We start from the raw sequence: 21,422 nt of genomic DNA, 5'->3' as shown, positions 1-21,422 counted from the left end.
ACACACATAGCGGAGGAGTCCGGCGAGAAGACCCCCGGAGCTGTGCAATAAAATACTTTTTCCATGTGTTGTGTTTTTTTTTGTACTTTATTTCACAGGTGAATGGGTAGGGGTACATTGTACCCCATACTCATTCACATAGGGTGGGGGGCCGGTATCCGGGGGCCCCCTTCTTAAAGGGGGCTCCCGGATTCCGATAAGCCCCCCGCCCGCAGACCCCGACAACCAACGGCCAGGGTTGTCGGGAAGAGGCCCTTGTCCTCATCAACATGGGGACAAGGTGCTTTGGGGTGGGGGGGCCGCGCGGCCCCCCCTTCCCCAAGGCACCCCCCCATGTTGAGGGCACGCGGCCTGGTACGGCTCAGGAGGGGGGGCGCGCTCGCTCGCCCCCCTTTCCTGGCCGGCCGGGTAGCGTGCTCGGACAAGGGTCTGGTGTGGACTTGGGGGAACCCCCACGCCGATTTTTTTCGGCGTTGGGGTTCCCCTTTAAGCCCATTCCAGGCGGCGGAGCCCGCGACGTCTCCTTCGCGGGCCCCGCCTACCTGTACACGCGCTCGAAATGGGCGGATTTGCCTCCTCCTTACGTGGGCGAGTCCGTTCATTTCAAAAGTTGAGCGAACTGTTTGCCCAACCTTGTTCGTCAAACAGTCCGCTCGTGTGTGGGCAAGTCCGCTCATGCAAATTTTGAGCGGACTGTTTGCCCAAACTGTTTGACGAACAAGGTTGGGCAAACAGTCCGCGCGTGTGTACGCGGCCTTAGTCCATCATGGCCTTGGAGTCACTGACCGAATATTGGGACCATCCATTTCCAAATCCATATCATTTTTATGCCTATTTTTATCATGCAAATAAGTCCTTAATGATTTAGAAACAGCAGTTTTTGTTGGAGGAGAACTGAGCCTCAAAGAAAAGCCACCATCACATCCTGGTGCAATTCCCTGACATAAGGTTCTATACCCTTTCCAAATTTGTGTGTGTGGTACCCGACTAGGTAGGTTCTTAGGATTGTAAATGTAGTTCTTTTTGGCTCCTCTGTAATCACCGGAGCAGCTATTGCTTTCTTTGGGCTGTTATAGATCTTATAGGCTGCAAGTTTGATTACTTCCCCCTGCATTCTGGAGGCTTCCGTAACATAGAGGAATGGGGAAGTCAAATGGGCAGCTTGAACATATATTGTACCGCAGACAAACCCTAATGGGGTGTGCCCAGTAGGTGGCTAGGGGGAACATAAATAGTCTGAGGTCTAGAACTGCTGTCTTCATGTCTTGCTGGAGAAATTCCCAGCCTCAGTGGCTATTGCCCCTTTGAGGAAGTTTGGCTGGAGTCTGCTGCTGTTCATCGAGGTCCCAGCTATAGCAGAGCTGAAAGGCCTTTTCCTAATTATCTTTGGAGCAAAGTAGTTTTGCTGAAGAGAGAGCTCACTGAAGAGTGCCTTGTGAAAGTAAGAAGGTGTGGTGGCCCTGGGACATTGTGAGTACTGACCGAAGCTCAGGATTCCTTGATTTGACTCCAATTGCTTTCAGAAAATTGGGACCTCAATGAACTCCTGCAAACTTTAGCTACGTGTCCAGAGGGGCAGCAGCCTTTGAGGCTGGGATCTATTTTTCCTGGACAAGAACCCTGTTGCTCCAGGCCCCAGGGCACTATGTATGCCCTCCTCAGGCACCTACAGGGCATTGACTGAGCCAACATAAATATTCAGGCCAAGGGTCTGCCTCTTCCAACCCTCTACATTCATGAATCTACTAGAAGGCAGGGAGAGGTAGTTGAGCCTGCAACCAGTGAGACCCAGAACAGCCAAAAATCACAAACCCCTCCAAAGATTACTAAAGAACTTGATTTACCTGAGCCTCTCCAGCAACTCATTCTAGGAGGGGGCTACACATGCTAAACCACCCCACATGTTGAAACCCATCACTTGTGGTCTTCAAGGTGTGTTACCAACCCATTACCTTAAATGAATGCGATTCTCTCCAAAAAAAGTGCTTTGTGCTCTGTGAAAGAGAAGATGTAGAGGATGAGCTAAATGGCGAAGAGGATGAGCTAGATGATGAATCCATGGATGTGTTGTTATCCTGAAAATGAGACGTGACTCCTTCATAATCTCTATCTAAGGGGGGAGTCGGCCATGTGTAGGATCTCTCTGAGAACGACAATTTCTTTTGTCAAAATGTATTTAACTTGTCTATTGGAAAATTCTAACCGCTCTTCCAATTGTCTGTCATATTCATCCATGGATTACAGAGATTACAAGGTTCTTCAGAGAGGGGACCAGACCCATGAATGATTGAATGACATTGCCCAAACTGGGCCTGATGTATGGACATGAAACTGTCCCATCTCGGACCTTGAAATTCTGCCATACTGAAAAGTTCCTCAAACTCTTACATAACATCATAAATTCGTAAAACTTCATATACATTCTATCAAGTGTCCCTACAACCTTATTTTTAATATAATACAAGTGGGCATTTGCTACCCTGGACATAAAGATTATTCCAGGGATCTCCCATCACACCGGGGAGTCCGGGACTGCTGCACTCTGTTGGACTGGATGCACACAGAGGACAGGGAGGAACATGTAGTTCTCTCCATCCTCTGTGACAAATGATCCTGGAAACAATGAGGATTTCATCACTTCTGGTTTCTGCAACATTTCCAGCAAGGCAAGCATTTGATCAATCCAATCTTTGTTTGTCAGATGCTTTGGAGGACAGAGAAAAAATCAGGGGTCTTCAAAGACAAAGTACCTGTCACTGCCCGAGCTATCACAAGGGATGTTGTTCATCCCTTGTAATAGCAAAAAGTTCAATTTAAAAAATGTAAAAAAAAAAAAAAAGAATTAAATAATAATAAAATTAAAAGCACCTCCGCCCCCTCGAGCACAAATGTGAACGCACACGTAAATCCCACGCGCATGTGTAAGGTAGCGCTGTGAACGTCAGAGTGAGAGCAATAATTCTACTGCCAGAGCTCCTGTTCAATTCTAAACTGGTAACCTGTAAAGCAGTGGCGGCTGGTGGTCAAATTTTGTTTTTTGGGGGGAGGGGTCAGGTCTCACTCGCACCTTGCCCCCTCCCCTCCGATCAAAACAGGGTGATCTACTGACACTACTCTTATCACCACCCCTTCAGCTGCGATTCTCTCGCACTAGCACCAGCCCCCCCTGTGAACACGATCGATGGCCATGTCTTACTGTGATATAGGCGCGGGGAGGACGACGAGGTGACGATGCTCTGCTGCATCCGCGGTAGAAAGAAGAGACTGCTGCTGCTGGGGAGCATTGCTTCTCCTCCCAGCCGAACAGAAGGTGGGTCCTGAGACCTGTCATGAGACTTCCAGCCAATCGGGCCTCAGGAGCCGCTTCCTGATTAGCCGGGAGGAGAAGCTGGGAGACATTAGCGAATATTAATTTGCTAATGTCACACAACTGGGTGGGCTCAGGGGGCAGTGCCCTGCCTCCCCTCGAGGCCACCCTTTTTGAAGCCAATTAGAGCTTTTAGCTCTAATCATGTGCTTCAGAAAAAAAAAACATTGAAATCCATGTGTCTGGTGCCCTGCATGGATATTCGGGGCCAGGTGCGTGGATCGGGGGGCGCCCCTTATGGACAGGCCGCCACTGCAGTAAAGGCTTTTAAAATGTCACCTATTGTCAGGGCTGGGATCAGCCCTTCCTTCTCAGAGCTGGCCGCTCAGCTGTCTGCTAATTGCCAGCTCCTATCTCTCCACAGCTACTCGCCTGTTAATGATATCCTGCTCGTCAGTCCTGCCTACTTAAACCATCCAGCCCAGATGATCTCTGCCTTCGCCTTGGTCTACATCACAGAGACTATCTGCTGCATTCCTGTTAAAGACTTGCTTGGCTGACATCCCTTTTGGCTCCAGATCATGCTTGCTGTTTTACTACGCTCATCTCCGACTCCCTGACGTTTGGCTTGTCTGACTATCCGTTCCAGTTTCTGAACTCTGGCTATGTTTTGACTACATTTACTCAGTTTACCTTTTTTATTATTATTAAAGTGTGATTTAACTGTACTTCTGTCTCATGTTACCAAAAAAAAAAAATAGTATTATATTGTCTTTGTGTGTACTAAAATGGATTTAAGTGTATTTTTCCGTGAAAATTTGCATTTGGTAAATGGCTGCGCAAAGATCACGCAACGTAACAAAATTGCAACAACCACCATTTTATTCTCTGCCTCTGCTATAGGAAAATATATTATGTTTGGGTTTCTAAGTCATTTTCTTTGCTTTTTAAAAATGCAGATTTTTACATGTATGTGAGAAATGTCAATATTGGCCTGGTAAGCATGTGGTTAAAAATGTGTGAAGTGACATATAAGTGCAATGTCCTCGCATCCCTTAGGAACATACAATCGTTACATTTCAAAATTTTGACTTTTTAGGCATGCTGATGCCAATCGTAAATGTTGACATGACATATCAATACTTCAGCCAGTAGGTTTTTTTTTTTTTTGTTTTTTTTACTGGGATGTCGCAATGTACAAAAACATTGAAATGTGGACTTTTTAATTTAAAATGTTGTGTTTGAATCAGTATGCCTAAAAAGTCCCATTTATCAAAATGTAACCGTTGCATACACCTCAAGGGTTGTGTGGGATCCCTGATGTACAAGGAAGACCAGATGTCAGTGAGGAACAATTCCCTCACTCAGGACAGGGATGGGACTTCTGCCCCATGTGCAATCTCAGACGTGTGGAAAGATGGGACGTACTCAGGACAGGAATACGGCTTTTCCCCCGTGTGATACCTCTAATGTGTGACAAATACAGATTTTTGTGCAATTTATTTCCAGCACTCAGAACAGGAAAGTGACTTCGCCCTTGTGTGAATTCTCTGATGTTTGTAAAGATGGGAATTCTCTGAAAAACATTTCCCGCACTCAGGACAGGAATACGGCTGTGAGACCTCCGGTGTGTGATAAGCTCTGATTTTCGTGCAAAACATTTCCCGCACTCAGAACAGGAATACTTTTTTTTCCCCTGTATGCAATTTCTTATGATTGTAAAGGCTGGAATACCTCGAAAAACATTTTTCACACTCGGGACAAGAATACGGCTTCTCACCCGTGTGGGACCTCTGATGTGTCACAAGCTATATTTGTGTTACAAAACATTTCCCGCACTCAGCACAGCAATACGGTTTATCCCCTGTGTGAGATTTCTGATGTCTGTCAAGATCGTATTTCCTTGAAAACCATTTCCCGCATTCGGGGCAGGAATGTGGCTTTTCACCTGTGTGAGATATTTGATGAATATTAAGACCGGATTCAAAACGGAAACTCTTTCCGCACTCAGTACAGGAAAACCTCTTCTGTGTTGGAAGGACGGCACCGCCCCTCACAGACTGAGGTTCCTCAGGATAAGAGGAATACGATGGTCCATCTACACTGTGTGGTGCCGGATGGACATTTGAGGTAGTCGGGTTTTCTCCTGGACTATACTGTGTGATGTCCTCATCTTCTACTTTACAGTCTGGAGACAAAGTGAGACAATCCTCTGAGGTTTTCCTCATCTCCCGTCCATCTACTAAAATAGAAATACAAAGATTATTACTAGACATGAGCGGATTGGTTCCCCTAAACCAGGACTCCGCCCACATCAGGCAGCTTTGTCTCTGAGGATCTTACAATTCCCCCCTCAAGGTAACTAGTAAATGGGTCCTCTGATCTCCTACCAGATCATTTCTTTATTCATGGACCTTAGTCAGAGAGTGAGGAAACAACGAGAACTGTCTTTTATAGGAGTGACAGTGATGAGGGGATTATAGGACGAGAGTCCCCTCCCCCTCTATCACTCATTGCCATCTTCCCAACACAAGAAGTCCTGCACTTCCTTATTTAGTCCATGATTTAGTCACGAATAACAGCGGGGCTGAGCCCCACCAGAGGTCAGAGAGTGAGGATGGGGGAGAACAACCAAGATGACGACTGGACTGATCCTGAAGACCACCATCATTGGGTTATTGACTCCTCCCCCTCATTATTGAGGCTGTTATTACATCAAATTAGTGTAACAAAAGAGAATGCATATTATGTTTAAATACAGCAGTGGATAAAAGATAGAGAGCAGAAGTCAGGTCAATGTAAAGTACAACATATTGGAGTATATAGTAGCAGAATTATGTGATATACAACATAGAGTATATACTACAGGGATCAGGACAATGTAAAGTGCAATATGAGTTATATAGTGTAAGGGTCAGGACTCATAATATTGGTATTCAGTGGTAGCCTAAATGTTTACATAACTAATAAGACCTGTAAAGGTCCCACACCGCTGTCTCCCATCTGACTGCACTCAGTGACTATCCTGCCTACTCTGGAGCAGTACAGAGTAGTGTATTTAATGTTAATTACCCACCTGTGTTGCTCACTGTAGGAGTGTCCTCATCTATAAATGTCCCCGTTATTCCATCCTCCTCCATAGACTGCTGATCATCCCTCACATACATCTCTTCTTTTTCTGGTTTACCCTCAACTTTTATATCCATCAGATCTTTACCCTAAACCAAGAGAAGGATATCCAATATTATCTGTAAAACATAAGGTCACGTTATAAAAATCCACACATCATCTCAACAAGTCCATTTTCCAAATGCTCCGTCCCACCGACCTTGTAACGGTGAGGGATGGTGTGATATTCCTGTGTGGAATCCCAGTAATACAAAGGACGGGGAGATCTCTCTATTGGGTTTCTGTTACTTGATGGCTCCATGATATTCTTGTAGATATTCTTCTGCCCTTCTGAAAGCTACTTCGTCACACCATACTCCTCATCATACTCTTCTTTAACAACAATATTATAACCTCCGAAGTTTCAACCTGAATATTAAATAAAACATTCATTGTAACAAACACGCTGTGTATAAATTTTAACTATCAGTGATTGTTCCTCATCTACCTGATGATGGTGAGGGATGGTGTGACCTTCCTGTGTGGAATCCCGGGAATACAGAGGACGGGGACATCTCTCTGGTGGGTTCCCATTACTGGATCCATCTGTAGGAAACACACACACTGACTGAATACATTGTTTCTATGTGTTTATCAGATGATGGGGGATCTAGGTGGAGCCTCCGTACTGCTCTCTCCTTTACAATAAAGTCTCCTCTTACCCGGTGATGTGAGGGGCGGCTGATTGTCCATCATGACGTCCTTGTAGAGATCCTTGTGTCCTTCTAAATACTCCCACTCCTCCATGGAGAAATAGACAGTGACATCCTGACACCTTACACCTTCTGTCAGCAGCTCCATCATCTTCTTGGTGACTTCTAGAATCTTCTGCATGTTGTGTCTCTCAGGTTTTAGGGAGTCACATGGAGGCACTGTGATGGTCATATGATCACCTGACTTCAGAAGAGGAAATCTCTGTATTGGAGAACCAAAAGGAATATCATGTTAGAATCACAGAATCCTCATCACCTGTTGGGTCAGGGCTGTGATGTCATGTGACCTCCAAGAATCCTCCTCACCTCTCCGGTCAGCGGGTAGATGATCTCCTGGGTGAGGTTTAGTATCTTCTCCGTCATGTGACTCTGATCCTCCTCCATCCTCATTTGTGCCGTCATTTGGTCTATACAGGTCTCCTTGTAGACGGATAACTTTGGGAAATGAAAGTAAGAATTATTTGGATGGTATTGGTCACACAATAATAGGATGTGGGTGTGGGGGAGTATAAGGAGGGTTTCTGCACATTTAATAACTACTGCCCCCATGGGAACACATTTTAGTCTGGGCTGTTTAGTGTTTGCTACAGAACCTAGAACTCTCTCAGCTTGTCGGATCAGAAATTCCCTTTTCTCTGTTGGGTTTTCCTCCCTCTGACACCAATAATGGAACATATTCTCCATGGCAGGGTGGGGAATGTTTTTTTCCTCCTGACCAGAAATATAAGTGGCTCTATGCTCCATACTCCTGACCCCTGCACTCCATCATTGTGTTGGCTGCGTATTGTAATGATTGCCCATTGGGTGCCTGTGTAGTGTAATAATTGCCCTTTGTAGGCAATGTATGGTCAGGATGGTCATTCTCTTGTCCATTTATTGTCAGTGCTGTTTGTTTATAGGACCATATTACTAGAATTTATCTCCAAATTAAAGAGAATGTTCTGGCCCCGTAAGTGGGGAAATGTTCTGCTCCTGAAGGGGTTAATCTAGGTTTCCACACTATATATGTGTGTATCATCATTTGCTGGAGATAAATGACATCACAGTGACTATGGAGGAAGAGGACGGACATGATGTGGGGGGGGGGGGTTACTGGGTGTAAATAGAAAATAAGATCTTATTACCTCCCCTGCTGCCAGTTCTAGCAATGTCTCCTCTCTACTTCCTACTCACCTTTCACCTGGAACTTCCTATTTATACTTGACATCACTTCCTGTCACCCATAGAGACTTCCTGTCTGGATAGAAGTGAGATCACCACCTTGTGGAGCTCAGAGGAACTGCAGCCCCAAGAAACATCTAATGTGAACACGGCCTTGTGCTGTGTGTGTATTTACAGTATATCCTTATAGATGGTGTCATCTCCACTCCCACCAAGAGGGATAGAAATATATTACTGCCTAGTCCAGCCTTTCTCAGCCAGAATACCTCCAAAGGTTTCATGGGGTTCCTTCAGTAAATGAACAATTTCTGTCTCTCAGGAACAACTGCCATTATTATTTAAATTTTTATACAGGATTTATATAGTGCCAGCAGTGCAGTGTTTTACATTATAAAGGGAGATAATGCAGGTACAATACAATTCAACTGAAAAGGGTTAGAAGGGCCCTGCTCCTGGGAGCTTACAATCTAATAGACATCAATGACTTGTAAGGGGGGCAGTTTTCCAAGGTATGATGATGTAGGAATGTCCTTCTCCCACTGATCACAGATATAAGGGGCAGTGGTGTATTTAGGCTTTGTGCTGCCCTAGGACTGACTAAACTTGTGCACCCCCTAATTTAAATATGATCCACCCCTTCCTGTCAACATTACACCCCTTCCTGTTTAAGACCCACCCTGTCATCTGTAAACCCCACCCCTTCCACTTTAAGCTTCACCTTTTCCTCTTAGTGCTCCACCTATTTCTCTCTGTACATTAAAAGTGGGTACCAAGTGCAGCCTCATCAGTGCCCATCAATGCAGCATCACCAGTGCCCATCAGCGCAGCCTGATCGGTGGCCATCAGTGCAGCCTCATCAGTGCCCACCAATGCAGCACCACTAGTGCCCATCAGCACAGCCTCATCAGTGCCCAACAGTGCAGCCTCATCAGTTCCCCAGGGTCTCTTTGTTCTGCAGTGAATTCCCTACCCAAGTCTCACTCTGAGTAGGTATGGAGGAACAAAAGAGTCAGCTGGACGGATCAAAGATTTATAAGCGCTTGAAACTGCATAAGAAATGGGGTCAAGTTCCAGACAAAGATCTTCAAAGGGAGTATTAGGATGAGAGGAGATCTGACAACGCATCAAAGCGATAAGGAAATTAGGGGGCTGTTAGAGACACCACTTGTCTAGGGGTGGTAAGAATAACAAGTGCAGGGTCGATGGATCCTTTAGCATCTGGCCAGACATAAAATCGGAACATGCCTTAGGTTAAAGGTTGCTTTAATCTACCATCTGATAAACCTGGTGAGAAGGAAGGATTTCCAATCACTGGGTATATGCGAGTAAGTGTAAGGCGGGAACTAATGGTACCCCTACATTGTTGCAACACTCCAAGGGTCACTCCTATGAGAGAATGACCCTTGAAGGTTTGCAGAAGGGCCAGTTCAAGCCACGGCAGACATTGTAAATGAATAGCGGTAGAAGATTGTTCAAGATCAAGCTATTGTTTGTGACCTTGGTCTCTGCTCCAGGAGAGTGCCCTAGAGAGATGGACAGCTTGGAAGTAGTGGATGGGATCTGGAGAAGACATTACTCCATAGATCTTCAGCATGGGTAGGTACTTGTGAGAAAGACATCGATGGGATTTGGCCAACAGAATATGGATAAAGGCGCTATATACCTTTTTAAGCTAAAACTGAGGAATCATGATGGGGAGTGTGTGGAACAAATAGAGCAGCCTTGGCATAATATTTATCTTGAGATTGCCATTTCTGCCTATCCAAGATTAAGAGTTTTTGTTCCATTTATGCAGACCATCGGTATTGCGACATAGGATGGGAGGAAAGTTGGTCTCAAAAAGCATATCTAGAGTGGGAGTTATCTTCACTCCCAGGTAATGGAGACAGGAGGTAGACCATTGAAACAGGAAAGAAAAATTAAGGGTTCGGGATCTAGCAGAGGAAAGAGAAATGTGTTTATTTTAAAATTTGTGTGTGCGGCATATGGACAAAATTTCTCCAGCAAATTTGGAAGAGTGACCGCCGGAGAGGCAACAAAAAGCATCAAGTCATCACCAAAAGCTGCGATCAGAGAAATGATTGTGTTCAGTAGGGCCCACTCGGCCTTTGATATTCTGATGTAGAATGAGTAAGAAGGGTTCCAAGGATAAAATAAAAAAACAGAGGCGAGAACGGGGCAGCCCTGGTGTGTATCACTGGACAGTTGAATGTAGGATGAGGTCACTTTCCTTTGTTCGTACAGCAACCATTAGGTTTGAGTAGATGGCCTCAATCCTTGTAGTAAAATTCTATCCCACTCCTCAATGTCCAAATGTTGTACTTGTTTTCTTTGGTGGGCATAAATCTGACCTGATCAGGGTGGATGATTTCCTGAAGGAGAAATGGCAGATACATGAGAGGATATTCATGAAGATCTTCAAAGTTCATATTTAATAATGATATTGGGCGATAGTTCCGCCATTGAGTAGGATCCTTCCCATTCTTCAAATGATGGAGAAATTTTGCCATCCAGAAGTGAATTAAAAGCAGACAAAAATCTAGGTGCCAGGATCAAGGAGAATGCTTCATAGCAGGCCCCTATGTAAACTTTGGGACCCAGGTCTTTGTTGGGTTTGAGAGATTTGACCCCTGCTAGGAATTCATCAGCAGTTAGCGGGGCATTAAGCGGTTCAGTTGAGTCTGCAGATAGCATAGGAAAGAAATAGGCAGTAAGGTACAGGCATATTTATTGCCATTGATGAATAGATTGAGTGGGAGGGAGCAGGCTGTTGACATTAGAAAGATCTGAGTAATAGGAGTGTAGCGTAGCGTAATATCTCAGAAGGTATGGTAGTGTTGTCCTGTCTCTTTAACTATAAAGGGAATGTAGCTCTAAGAGAATGTTTGTGGAGAGAACAACCATGGAATCTCCGTTTTATTCCCTTGCTTGTAATAGGTGTGGTGAACTCTAGGAAGCTTGGTCTTAGTGTTGTGTAGAAGCATGCCTTCCATTTTTCCTTGTTGCCCTGGGAGGTCAGCCGCCATGTTTTGGGAAAGAGATTTTTTGTGGGCTCTTTCAAGGCTGCCTACCAAAACAATTTGTTGATGAATTTTGAGCAACCTATTCTTTTTAAATTCTATCGCCTTCTGGATCAACTTGGGTAATGTCAGCAGTATCGTTATCATGGAAATTTTGAGTCAAGGCCTGGGAGAGTTCATCCTGAATAGGACCTTCCTGGGACTTGTTAAGTTTCCACAACCACACTTTTGGACAAGCAGAACCCATTCTGATAACTAGAATGACTGGGGAATAGTCTGGGAAGTTATAGCGGCATGTATGGCCTCAGGAAGTAATGATTGAGAAATCACAACATAGTCTATCCTAGAGCAGCTGTGAAGTATATGCTACACATCTACCAGTCTAAGATAAGAGAGTGCCTTTTCAACTTGGCAGAGGTAGGGATACGACAAATGGAAAGTAGATTGAGAAGTATCAAGCAAGGAATCAAGGGCTATGTTTAGATCACCCCCAAGGATCACCCCCCTCCATTAAATTCTGAAGGGCATTCAGTATGTCCTCAAAATGGGTCAACTGCGCTTGATTGGTTAGATAGACTGATGCCAGGGTTACCCTGCTGCCCTCTGGAGCACTCTTTAAGAACAAATGGCAACCATCACGGTTAGTTTTTTTTATGCACAAGTACCTAGGCCACCATTCTGGCAAGCAGGATACTCCCCCCTCTTCCATTTCGAGTGTGGATTGGTACTGTGATATGCTAAGGGAAATCTAAAATGAGAAAATCTAATGTGGGTTTCCAGGATGAAGGCCACTTGGGTTCTCAAGCAACAGCGTTCAAGAAGCAACATAGGGACTGATGACGGGGCGGATGTGAGAGAGGTGAGGGGAGGGGCCTGACTACGGCGTCCTCGTGGGAGATGGAGGAGGCCCCGAGGAGTGAGCCGGAGGTGAGCACAGTGAGAGGGTGCTCTTCCCCGGCGTAAAGGATCGATCAGCCGCACTGACTCTCAGCTCCGTCCCCCCCCCCCCGAGCATCGAGAACGGCGTGCGGCAGATTAGTGGCGGTTCCGCCCGGATAAACTCCCGCTCTGGCGCGAGCAGGACGGGAGTGTGTGGGGGAGTAGCGGCACGAGCAGTGGGACCAGGGGACGAGATCAAGACAGACGGGAGGAAGGACTCTCTCCTGGAGGCAGTGGCGCTCACTCCGGAACCCCAGCGAACCCTCTACGACACCCGGTCTCCTCTGTAAGAGGAGGGGAAAATAAGGTCAGATTGTTCCTTATGGCTTATGTCTCAGATGGGATGATTCAGATGTGATTGAACGTGTCAGCAGATAAATGCAACATCAGACGGACAGTGGTATGTTCTGAGAGAAGGGATATTGCTGAAGTCTGTAAGCCTGTAAGGGAATAAGTGGCAATCCGGGCAAAGTAGATCCCGTTCCTGGGAAGGACGGAGAGACTGGCCTTATGCACCTGTTTGCACCTGTTTGAAACCTCGCCTTGTTTGTCTGTTCTAACTGTGCTTATTAGCTCCAGTATCTTCCCCTCCTGCTCTCTTTTTCCCACGGTTTGCAAAGTGACTTAAAGGGACGGTATCATATTATACAGTTCATTTTCAAATGAGAGTTATAATAATTATGGTAGACAAAGTCTGCAAATTCGAAGGTTAACAGTGAAATTATAAAAGCAGGTTCCAGAGTAGGAACCATCAGAACAAGAATATAGAACTGGAAAAGAGAAGGAGGTTCCTGTTTGAAAAAGGGGGAAAGAGGGAAGAAAAAAGAAAAAAAAAAAAAAGAGGAAAAAAGGGGAAAAAAAGAGAAAAAATCGGGACTCAGGAATCTGGGCTTAAAGTACATTGGGAGGAGGACTTTTCTAACCATTTCCCCCGTTATGGTGGCCTAATAATACTGCAAAGGTGGAATAAGAGTAATTAAAAGGACAGTGCCTGATATTAGGAAAGCTACCCTAACCACGACCTTTGAAGTTTAAAACTGGAGGTAGCGGGGTAACAGTAAAAGAGAAACCCCCAATAAGAGAAGCGCTGGGAAGGAGGTCCCTGGGAAACCCTGGGGAAAAGAAAGATAAAGGAGAACATGAAGGGGAAAAACACGAGAACGAACGAGCCCAAAAACCCAAGGGAGAGTTTGAACTCCAGCTCAATACAAAAATATTTAAAGGAAACAAGTCAAAAAAGCCCGGGTATCGAGGGAAATCAAAGAGGGGGGAGAGAGCGGAGAAAGGAAGTTGGAAAACCGGAGGGGGCAAGGGGAGACTCTTCGGGAGAAGAGGTGGATCAGGAGAGTGGAAGAAGGCGAGAAGGGATCCCCTCTCAGATACCCACAAAGGGGGAAATGCAGGAAATGTTCCTAAAATTAGAAAATATAATTAAAGCCGAGATTTTAACTGTAAGGAAAGACATGGGGCACTTACTGAAGCGAGTAGAAGAAATGGAGGATCAAACAGGAAGACAGGCCAGGGAGATACAGGAATTAAAAATACAAGTAAAGAAATCGCAGGAAGCGCATAGAGAGATCCGATATAAGATGGAGGAACAGGAAAATCAAAACCGAAGACAAAATTTGAGAATTAGATCATTGCCGGAGCAACAGGGAGAAGAACTGGGTACAAAAATTGGAAAGATATTTAATCCCTTACTGGGAAAAGAAGAGGGGTCAGAGCTAAAACTAGAACGTGCGCTCAGAATAAGGAAACCCCAAGGGCTGAGGGAAGAAATCCCGAGGGATGTAATAATAAAATTCCAGCAATACGAAGATAAGGCGAAGATTTGGAGTAAGCTTAGAGGCCTGGCCCCGATTCAATATGAAGGAGTAAAGTTACAGATTTTTCAGGACTTGGCACCAGGAACTCTGGCTCGCAGAAGAAGACTAAAGCCTTTATTGGATCAATTGAGAAGTGTAAACGTGAAATATAGTTGGGGTTTCCCGGCAGCGCTTTTAGTGCAGAAGGAGGGGATGACATTCAAGCTCAAAACCTTGGATGAAATTGAGGACTTCTGTAATAAAATAGGAATTCCACTTCCTCTGATCCCATTAGACCCCTGGGATGTGTAATGACTGAGAGGCCCAGGAAGGGGGAATCGCAGGCAGCTTAATAGAGGCATAATCGTGTTTTATCATGTTTTTATTCTTTTTTTTTTTTTCCTCCTTTTCCGGTGTCTTTCCTGTGTCTCCCGATGTGTTTGGTTCTTGATTTGGGGGTGGGGGGAGGGGGGGGGAGGTGCGGCTGAGGGGGAAGGAGGGGGATCGGGGCCTAGGGGGAGGTGGGTGGAGAGGGGACGTAGTCAAGGTCATACCCTGGGAGATTTGGCTTGCAGAGGGAGTGATACTCACTATGCAAAGCAGAGGCCCGGAATGGGCTGGGTGGGTGGGTAGGGGGGGGAGGGTAGGTGGGGGAGGGGGGGGGAAATGTTCCTGGGGGGGTACTAGGGTATACTAAAAGGTTCAGAGTATTTGTTCCCAGAGAAGGATTGGATGGCTGAGATAAAATTCTTGTCATACAATGTAAAGGGCCTGAACTCGCCTGATAAGAGATTTAAGCTTTTAAAAGAACTTCAACAATATAAAGCAGAAATAATTTTTTTACAAGAGACGCACTTAACACAAGACACAAAGGTGAAATTGTACTCCGTGAACTATCCAACCTGGATCTATGGAGATTCACCAATTAGAAGGGCAAAGGGGGTGGCTATTGGGTTCGAGAAGGGTATTAAATATGAGGTGTGCGATAGGCTGACCGACCCAGAGGGGCGATATCTATTTTTGAACGGGAAAATAGGAGATAGAAAGATCACTCTAGCTAACATATACTGCCCAAATAAAAACCCAGAGAGATATATGATACAAACAATGAGGAGACTAGAGGAGTTTAAGAAAGGAGAGGTAATAGTGGCAGGGGACATTAATTTTTGTTTGGATCCAGCAGCTGATAGTACGTCCGGTGCAAGGGGGAGGAATGTGAGAAATATAAAAAAAGTAAAACTTCAGTTGAGGCGTTGCCAACTGATAGATGTATGGAGGATACAGCATGAAAAAATAAAAGATTACACGTTTTTTTCCCCAGTGCACGGGACGTATACCAGGCTGGACTATATGTTGGTCGAACATAGGTTACTGGAGTGGGTCTCGGAAACAAAAATAGAGATAGCCACTTTCTCAGATCATTCCCCAGTGGTAATGAAGTTGAAGATACCCGGGATACAAAGACGCCCTTTTTCTTGGAGGTTAAATGAGGAGCTTCTTTGGGATAAGAAAACAGCGGAAATTATACAGAAAGAGATAGAATTTTACTTTGAGACAAATAGTACGGAGGGGGTGTCGGGAGCGGCCCTATGGGAGGGTCATAAAGCTTACATCAGGGGCGTCCTCATATCTATAGGTACCAGGAAAAAAAAGGAAAGAAAAGAAGAAAAGGAGAAATTAATGAGAGAGATTTATAGTCTGGAACAGAGGCACAAAATGCAAGGGGGCCAACAACAAGAGACCTTTCACAGATTGATCAATAAGAGAGAGGAACTTAAAGATATTTATGAGGAAGAAACTAGAAGGACGTTTCTAGGTAGAGCTAGAGAAAGGTATTATGGGGAAAATAAAATAGGAAAAAATCTAGTAAGACAAGTGAAAAATAAAAAAGGGGTCAACTTCATCGATAAAATAAAGGATAAGAATGGTAAAATGGTATACACCTCTAGGGAAATAGCAGAAGTATTCAAACAATATTACGAAGCCTTGTATAATGTGGAAAAGAGAGGGGAACAGGGAAAAGGGCAAAGGGAAAAAATGAAAGAATTTATATGTAAAGCCAAAATGCCCCGCCTGACAGATGGGGAAAGGGAAGACATGGAGAGTCCCATTACTGAAGAAGAAATCTACGAGGCATTAAAGGAGACAGCCTCAGGGAAAAGCCCGGGCTCAGATGGGTTCGTAATCTCGTACTACAAAAAATTTAAGGAACTTTTAGTCCCCCATTTATGTAAATATATCAACGGATTAGGTACTGAGTATGATATGGGGAGGGAAACATTGCGGGCCGCGATCACTTTAATCCCGAAAGAGGAGAAAGACCAAACACTTTGTGGTAACTATAGGCCGATCGCGCTGCTAAATACAGACGTGAAATTATATGCTAAAGTAATAGCAGCAAGATTAAAAAGAAATATGACAAAACTGATACATCCGGACCAAGTCGGGTTTATCCCGGAGAGAGAGGGCAGGGACAATGGAATAAGGGCCTTGCTCCTCATCCAAGCTTTAAAAGACAGTGGGTCCCCAGGCCTATTCCTGTCAATCGATGCCGAAAAAGCATTTGACAGGGTAGACTGGGGACTCATGTTAGAAACACTAGAAGAGATGGGGGTGGGCCCGAGGATGTTATACTGGATCAAGGCGCTATATAAAAACCCACAAGCGACGGTCAAGGTCAACGGAGAATCTTCTTCTTTGTTGCAAATGAGCAACGGGACTAGACAGGGATGTCCATTGTCGCCCCTACTGTTCGCGATATCACTAGAACCTTTGCTGGCTGCGATTCGTAATAATCCAGACATTAAAGGGATTAGAATAGGGGAAGAGGAACACAAATTAGCCGCTTATGCGGATGATGTGCTCTTCTTCATTACAAATCCCAAGATAACGATCCCGAATCTGTTAAAGATAATAGATGAGTTTGGACAGATCTCTAACCTAAAAATTAACCTTGGAAAGTCAGAGGTTTTAAATATAAATATCTGTAAACAAGAAGAGGAGAGACTATGTGCGCAATTCTTTTTTCCCTGGCGTAAAGAAATTAAATATCTGGGGGTCCTCTTGTCGAACAACGTAAGAAAATTATATTTAAAAAACTATATACCTTTACTAGAGGAAATCAAGAGCAAAATAAATAAAATCTCAGCGAGTCCTCTTTCGTGGTTAGGTCGGATAAACGTGGTAAAAATGATCTTAGTCCCGAAGATAATATATAAATTTCAAATGATGCCCATAGCACTCCCTGCGACCTATTTTTCAGTTTTAAAGAAGATAATATCAAAGTTTATATGGCAAAATAAAAAACCGAGAATCTCGTATGCGGTACTAAGGAGAGGGAAAGATCAAGGTGGAGTGGCAGCCCCGGACATAAAAAGATATTATAATGCTGTAGTACTGTCACGGGTGGTAGAGTGGGCGAAAGAGGGAAATGATAAAAGATGGGTAGGTATAGAAAGCACGCTTTCACAAACACAATTAGGAAGAATAATTTGGAACCCGCCACAATTCAGGACACTGGGCTTAAACACTCACAAGATTACACGACAAGTCTTTAAACTATGGGATCAATTACACACGCAAAAAAAGTGGAGGTATAACTCACCGTTGATTTTTCTGAAAGATAATAACTATTTCCCACCAGGACAACGAGAAATAGGGGGGAACTGGATATTAAAAGACAATGCACAATTAAAAGATATCTTAGTAGAAGATAACTTAAACACGTTCCAAGCACTAAGAGAAGACACAGAATTGATGAGGATTGATGAATGGCGGTACCTCCAGTTAAGAACCTTTGTTTTAAAGTTACCCCATCCCCTCCGGAGTAAAGAAGAGTTAAGACCCTTTGAACAATTGTGTCAGAAGGACAAAACAACAAAAAAAAGAAAAAATATTGGTTCGATATATAAAATAATCTCAGAGGGGGACGAGCTGGAGGAACCGACATTTTTTAAAAAGTGGGAAAAAGAACTGGGGGTTCAATGTAATATTCAAATTAGAAAGAAAATATTAACTTTAATTCACTTTGCGGGGGGAGGGAGTAAAATGATAGAAACAAATTACAAATGTATAGCAAGATGGTATGCTACCCCTGACAAACTAAGTAGGTTTAGAAATGATCAATCACCGGAGTGCTGGCGAGGTTGTAAATCTATCGGGAGTATGGGCCATATATGGTGGGATTGCCCCAAAATTAAAGAATTCTGGAAGAAGATAATTGAATTAGTAAAGGTGGTAACGGGAAAAGTGGTCAGAGAAGACCCATGGATGGTGTTATTCCATGGGACAGAAGAGACAATTAACCAATACAAAGCATCATTAGTCCCTATATTATTAGACATCGCAAAAAATCTCATCCCGAGAAAATGGCGAGAGAAAGAAAGCCCCAAAATCCAAGATTGGATTCGTCAGGTTACCAAAATTCAACATATGGAAAGTGGGGAGGGTGGAGAGGAGGAACCAGCCATAAAGGAGGAGAGGGATCGGAAATGGGATCTCTGGGAGAAATTTAAAAAATCATGGCGATATGTGGAGGAAATAACGCAGGAATAACTACGGGAAAGGTAAACTGGAAGTGAGGTTTTAAGTAGAACTCTGAGGAAAAGTAACCAGGAACATGGAGGTGGGAGGGAGGGGGTAGAAAAGAGTATAAAGGGACAAAGAGAAGAGGAGGCACAAACGAGAGTAGATATTCGATGTATCGTCTTAGGATACGGGATGCTTACCTCTTCTCTTCCTACCCATAACGAGTGTGAAAAAGAGAGGGAAGGGGGGGGTGGGGAGTAAATAAAGTGAAGAACTTGGGCGAAGGATGATAAGGGATAAATTTAAAGGGAAAGTTAAAGATGACTCGATGGCGTTCCCTTTCTTGGTTTTTTTTTTTGTGTTTTTTTTTAAATGTATAAATGAATAAAGTCTTTGAACGATAAGGTTTACTATTAAGAAGAGCTACAATGATGTGAAGTTAAGACGAGGCAAACTAAAATGAACGCCAAGGTGATTGGCACCTCGCTGATAAATTCGCTGAAGTAGCAAAGAAAAAAAAAAAAAAAAAAGAAGCAACATAGAGCCCTACTTGGGAATATTCAACCCCTTAGCATTCAGAGAGGTGCAAAGATAGACTGTCATATTGTCGTCAATGCAGTGGAGGGGAATAGAAAGGAGAAAAAAAAGTGGAAGGAAGAGGAAAGAAAGGGTGGATTAGGAGGCAAACAAAGAAAAAGAAGGTCAGACACAACAACAATAAACATAAAATTCACAACAGTAGACTAAGTGGGGCACTAAGTGAGCCTACCCACCACTGGTGGTCCCCTCAGGATAATAACCAATCAGGGGAGCACCTGATGAGGCAAGCACCTATGCAGGGGTACACATCTACAGAGATGGAGGCATTCAGACCCATTCCTTGAAGTCCTCAGTAAAACATTCCCATAGGGTACCATCACTCCTTTGTACAGGATATACCAGTAGTGAGGCTTTCCACTAGTTTCCGCAAGTAAACATTTTTAATGTTTCACTTTTAACATTTAAATAATCACAGCTCATGGCCAAATGGATTTTTTTTTATATTTTTTTTTTGCATTGGTTCAAGTTCCCCAGAGCGGTGCCACCCCATTTGCTTTTTACACCTCTTTGCCTCTTAGCCCAGAAAATTGACATTTTTAATTTGACAGACTTGGCTTAAAGGGATTCTGAACTTCATTGAAGTTCTCCGTACCCTGCTCAAATTGAACCCTGAGCAATTCAGCTCATCCCCATTAGTGATGGCCGAACAGTTCGCCCGGCGGTCGTTTCGCGGCGAATTTCGGCTGTTCGCGGTCCGCCCGTTCGGCGGACTATTGGCGCCGTTCGCCCGGCGGACTTCCGTGTTCTTACTGTGTAAAAGAACTTTGACCTGATGACACATCCATCATGGGGTACAGGACAGCCAATTGAGACATTACAGCACATGGACACTTGGACATATAAACTAACTTATAAATACACCTGATCCGGCGGCCATTTTACATTCTTTCTTCTGTCACTATAGGGAAAGGTTGCTGTGTGGAGCAGGGAGAGATAAATCGCTAGCTATTTGGTACACAAAAGTTCTTTTCAGGACTGGTATAGGTGTTAGGTGTATATAGGTTTGCTGTGCTACTGATTGTTGCAGCAGCCTGAGTGTCTTTTGTCAGTTTAGAGAAAGGGACAGGACGGTGTGTGCTGCTGTAGGGACAGCCAGATTAGTCATCATCATTAGCTGTTACTATCAGGTCCACAAAAGTGCTATTCCAGTAACCAGTTATTGTTCCAGCAGCCTCTGTTTTGCCAGTTTATATAGGGACAGGCAGGAAGCAGTGTGTCAAGCAGTGAGGGTCAGTTTAAACAGTAGCTGTTACTATTAGTTCCACAAAGGTTCTTTTCAGGACTGGTATCAGTGGTATGGTAATAGGCTTGTACACGTATAATATTCTTTCTTCCAAATATAGAAAGAATATTATACTTGACTGCTGCCCTTCTGCTGCAGTCTGCTAATCATTCACAACTCACTTGTTGCACAAAGCTCTTTATCAGGACTGGTAACTTGGTCTGTCTAGGGTGCTACAGTACATAGGGTTGAGTGAGGTACAGTCTGCTATTTTATAAGGACTGGTATCGGTCCACAATACATAGGGTTGAGGTGAACTACTGCTGACCGCTGCCCTATACTGCAGCAGTCCTTCTTCGGTATAGGGACTGACGTACAGTCTGCTAATCACTCACACACAACCTACTTGGTCCACAAAAGTCCTTATAAGGACTGGTAACTTGGTCTAGGGTGCTACAGTACATAGGGTTGAGTGAGGTACAGTCTGCTATTCTATAAGGACTGCTATCGGTCCACAATACATAGGGTTGAGGTGCACTACTGCTGACCGCTGCCCTATACTGCAGCAGTCCTTCATCGGTATAGGGACTGACGTACAGTCTGCTAATCACTCACACACAACCTACTTGGTCCACAAAAGTCCTTATAAGGACTGGTAACTTGGTCTAGGGTGCTACAGTACATAGGGTTGAGTGAGGTACAGTCTGCTATTCTATAAGGACTGGTATCGGTCCACAATACATAGGGTTGAGGTGAACTACTGCTGACCGCTGCCCTATACTGCAGCAGTCCTTCATTGGTATAGGGACTGAGAGCTTTGTCACAGGGTCATTTAAAAAATGACAGGCAGAGGAAGAGGCAGGCTCTTCCGCAGGGGTGGTAGGGGTAGGGCAGGAGCAACAGGCTTGAGCCAAAGTGGGAAGTTGCAGAAGGTGCGTTCAATTACTTTAAAGGACGCAC

General features: G+C 44.4%; 2 protein-coding genes and 1 pseudogene across 4 annotated transcripts in view; all 3 read right to left on the bottom strand.

The window, feature by feature from the left end:
- LOC143989470 (uncharacterized) overlaps positions 1 to 7,386 on the bottom strand; it is a 313,492-nt gene extending 306,106 nt beyond the window's left edge. For both annotated transcript variants that reach the window (XM_077489606.1, XM_077489605.1), the window contains exons 1-2: positions 7,138 to 7,386; positions 6,924 to 7,021 (exon numbers count right to left, since the gene is read on the bottom strand). In XM_077489606.1, coding sequence (XP_077345732.1) covers positions 6,924 to 7,021; positions 7,138 to 7,360 — 321 coding nt within the window. In that variant the 5' untranslated portion in view covers positions 7,361 to 7,386. The remainder of the gene's footprint in view (positions 1 to 6,923; positions 7,022 to 7,137) is intronic.
- The window catches only part of LOC143989434 (uncharacterized), a 164,907-nt gene that overhangs the window by 13,544 nt on the left and 129,941 nt on the right, over positions 1 to 21,422 (bottom strand). The gene's annotated exons all lie outside the window — the stretch shown is intronic.
- LOC143989492 (uncharacterized) lies at positions 569 to 6,842 on the bottom strand (annotated as a pseudogene). The gene is made up of 3 exons (XR_013277038.1): positions 6,636 to 6,842; positions 6,384 to 6,555; positions 569 to 5,549 (listed from the first exon to the last, which is right to left on the bottom strand). The product of XR_013277038.1 is annotated as an uncharacterized LOC143989492 (transcript).

This window comes from Lithobates pipiens, unplaced genomic scaffold (assembly GCF_037356315.1).
Source record: "Lithobates pipiens isolate NorthernLeopardFrog02 unplaced genomic scaffold, aLitPip1_a1.2 Scaffold_18, whole genome shotgun sequence".
NCBI lineage: Eukaryota > Metazoa > Chordata > Amphibia > Anura > Ranidae > Lithobates > Lithobates pipiens.
This window is presented reverse-complemented; position numbering and strand designations above follow the sequence as displayed.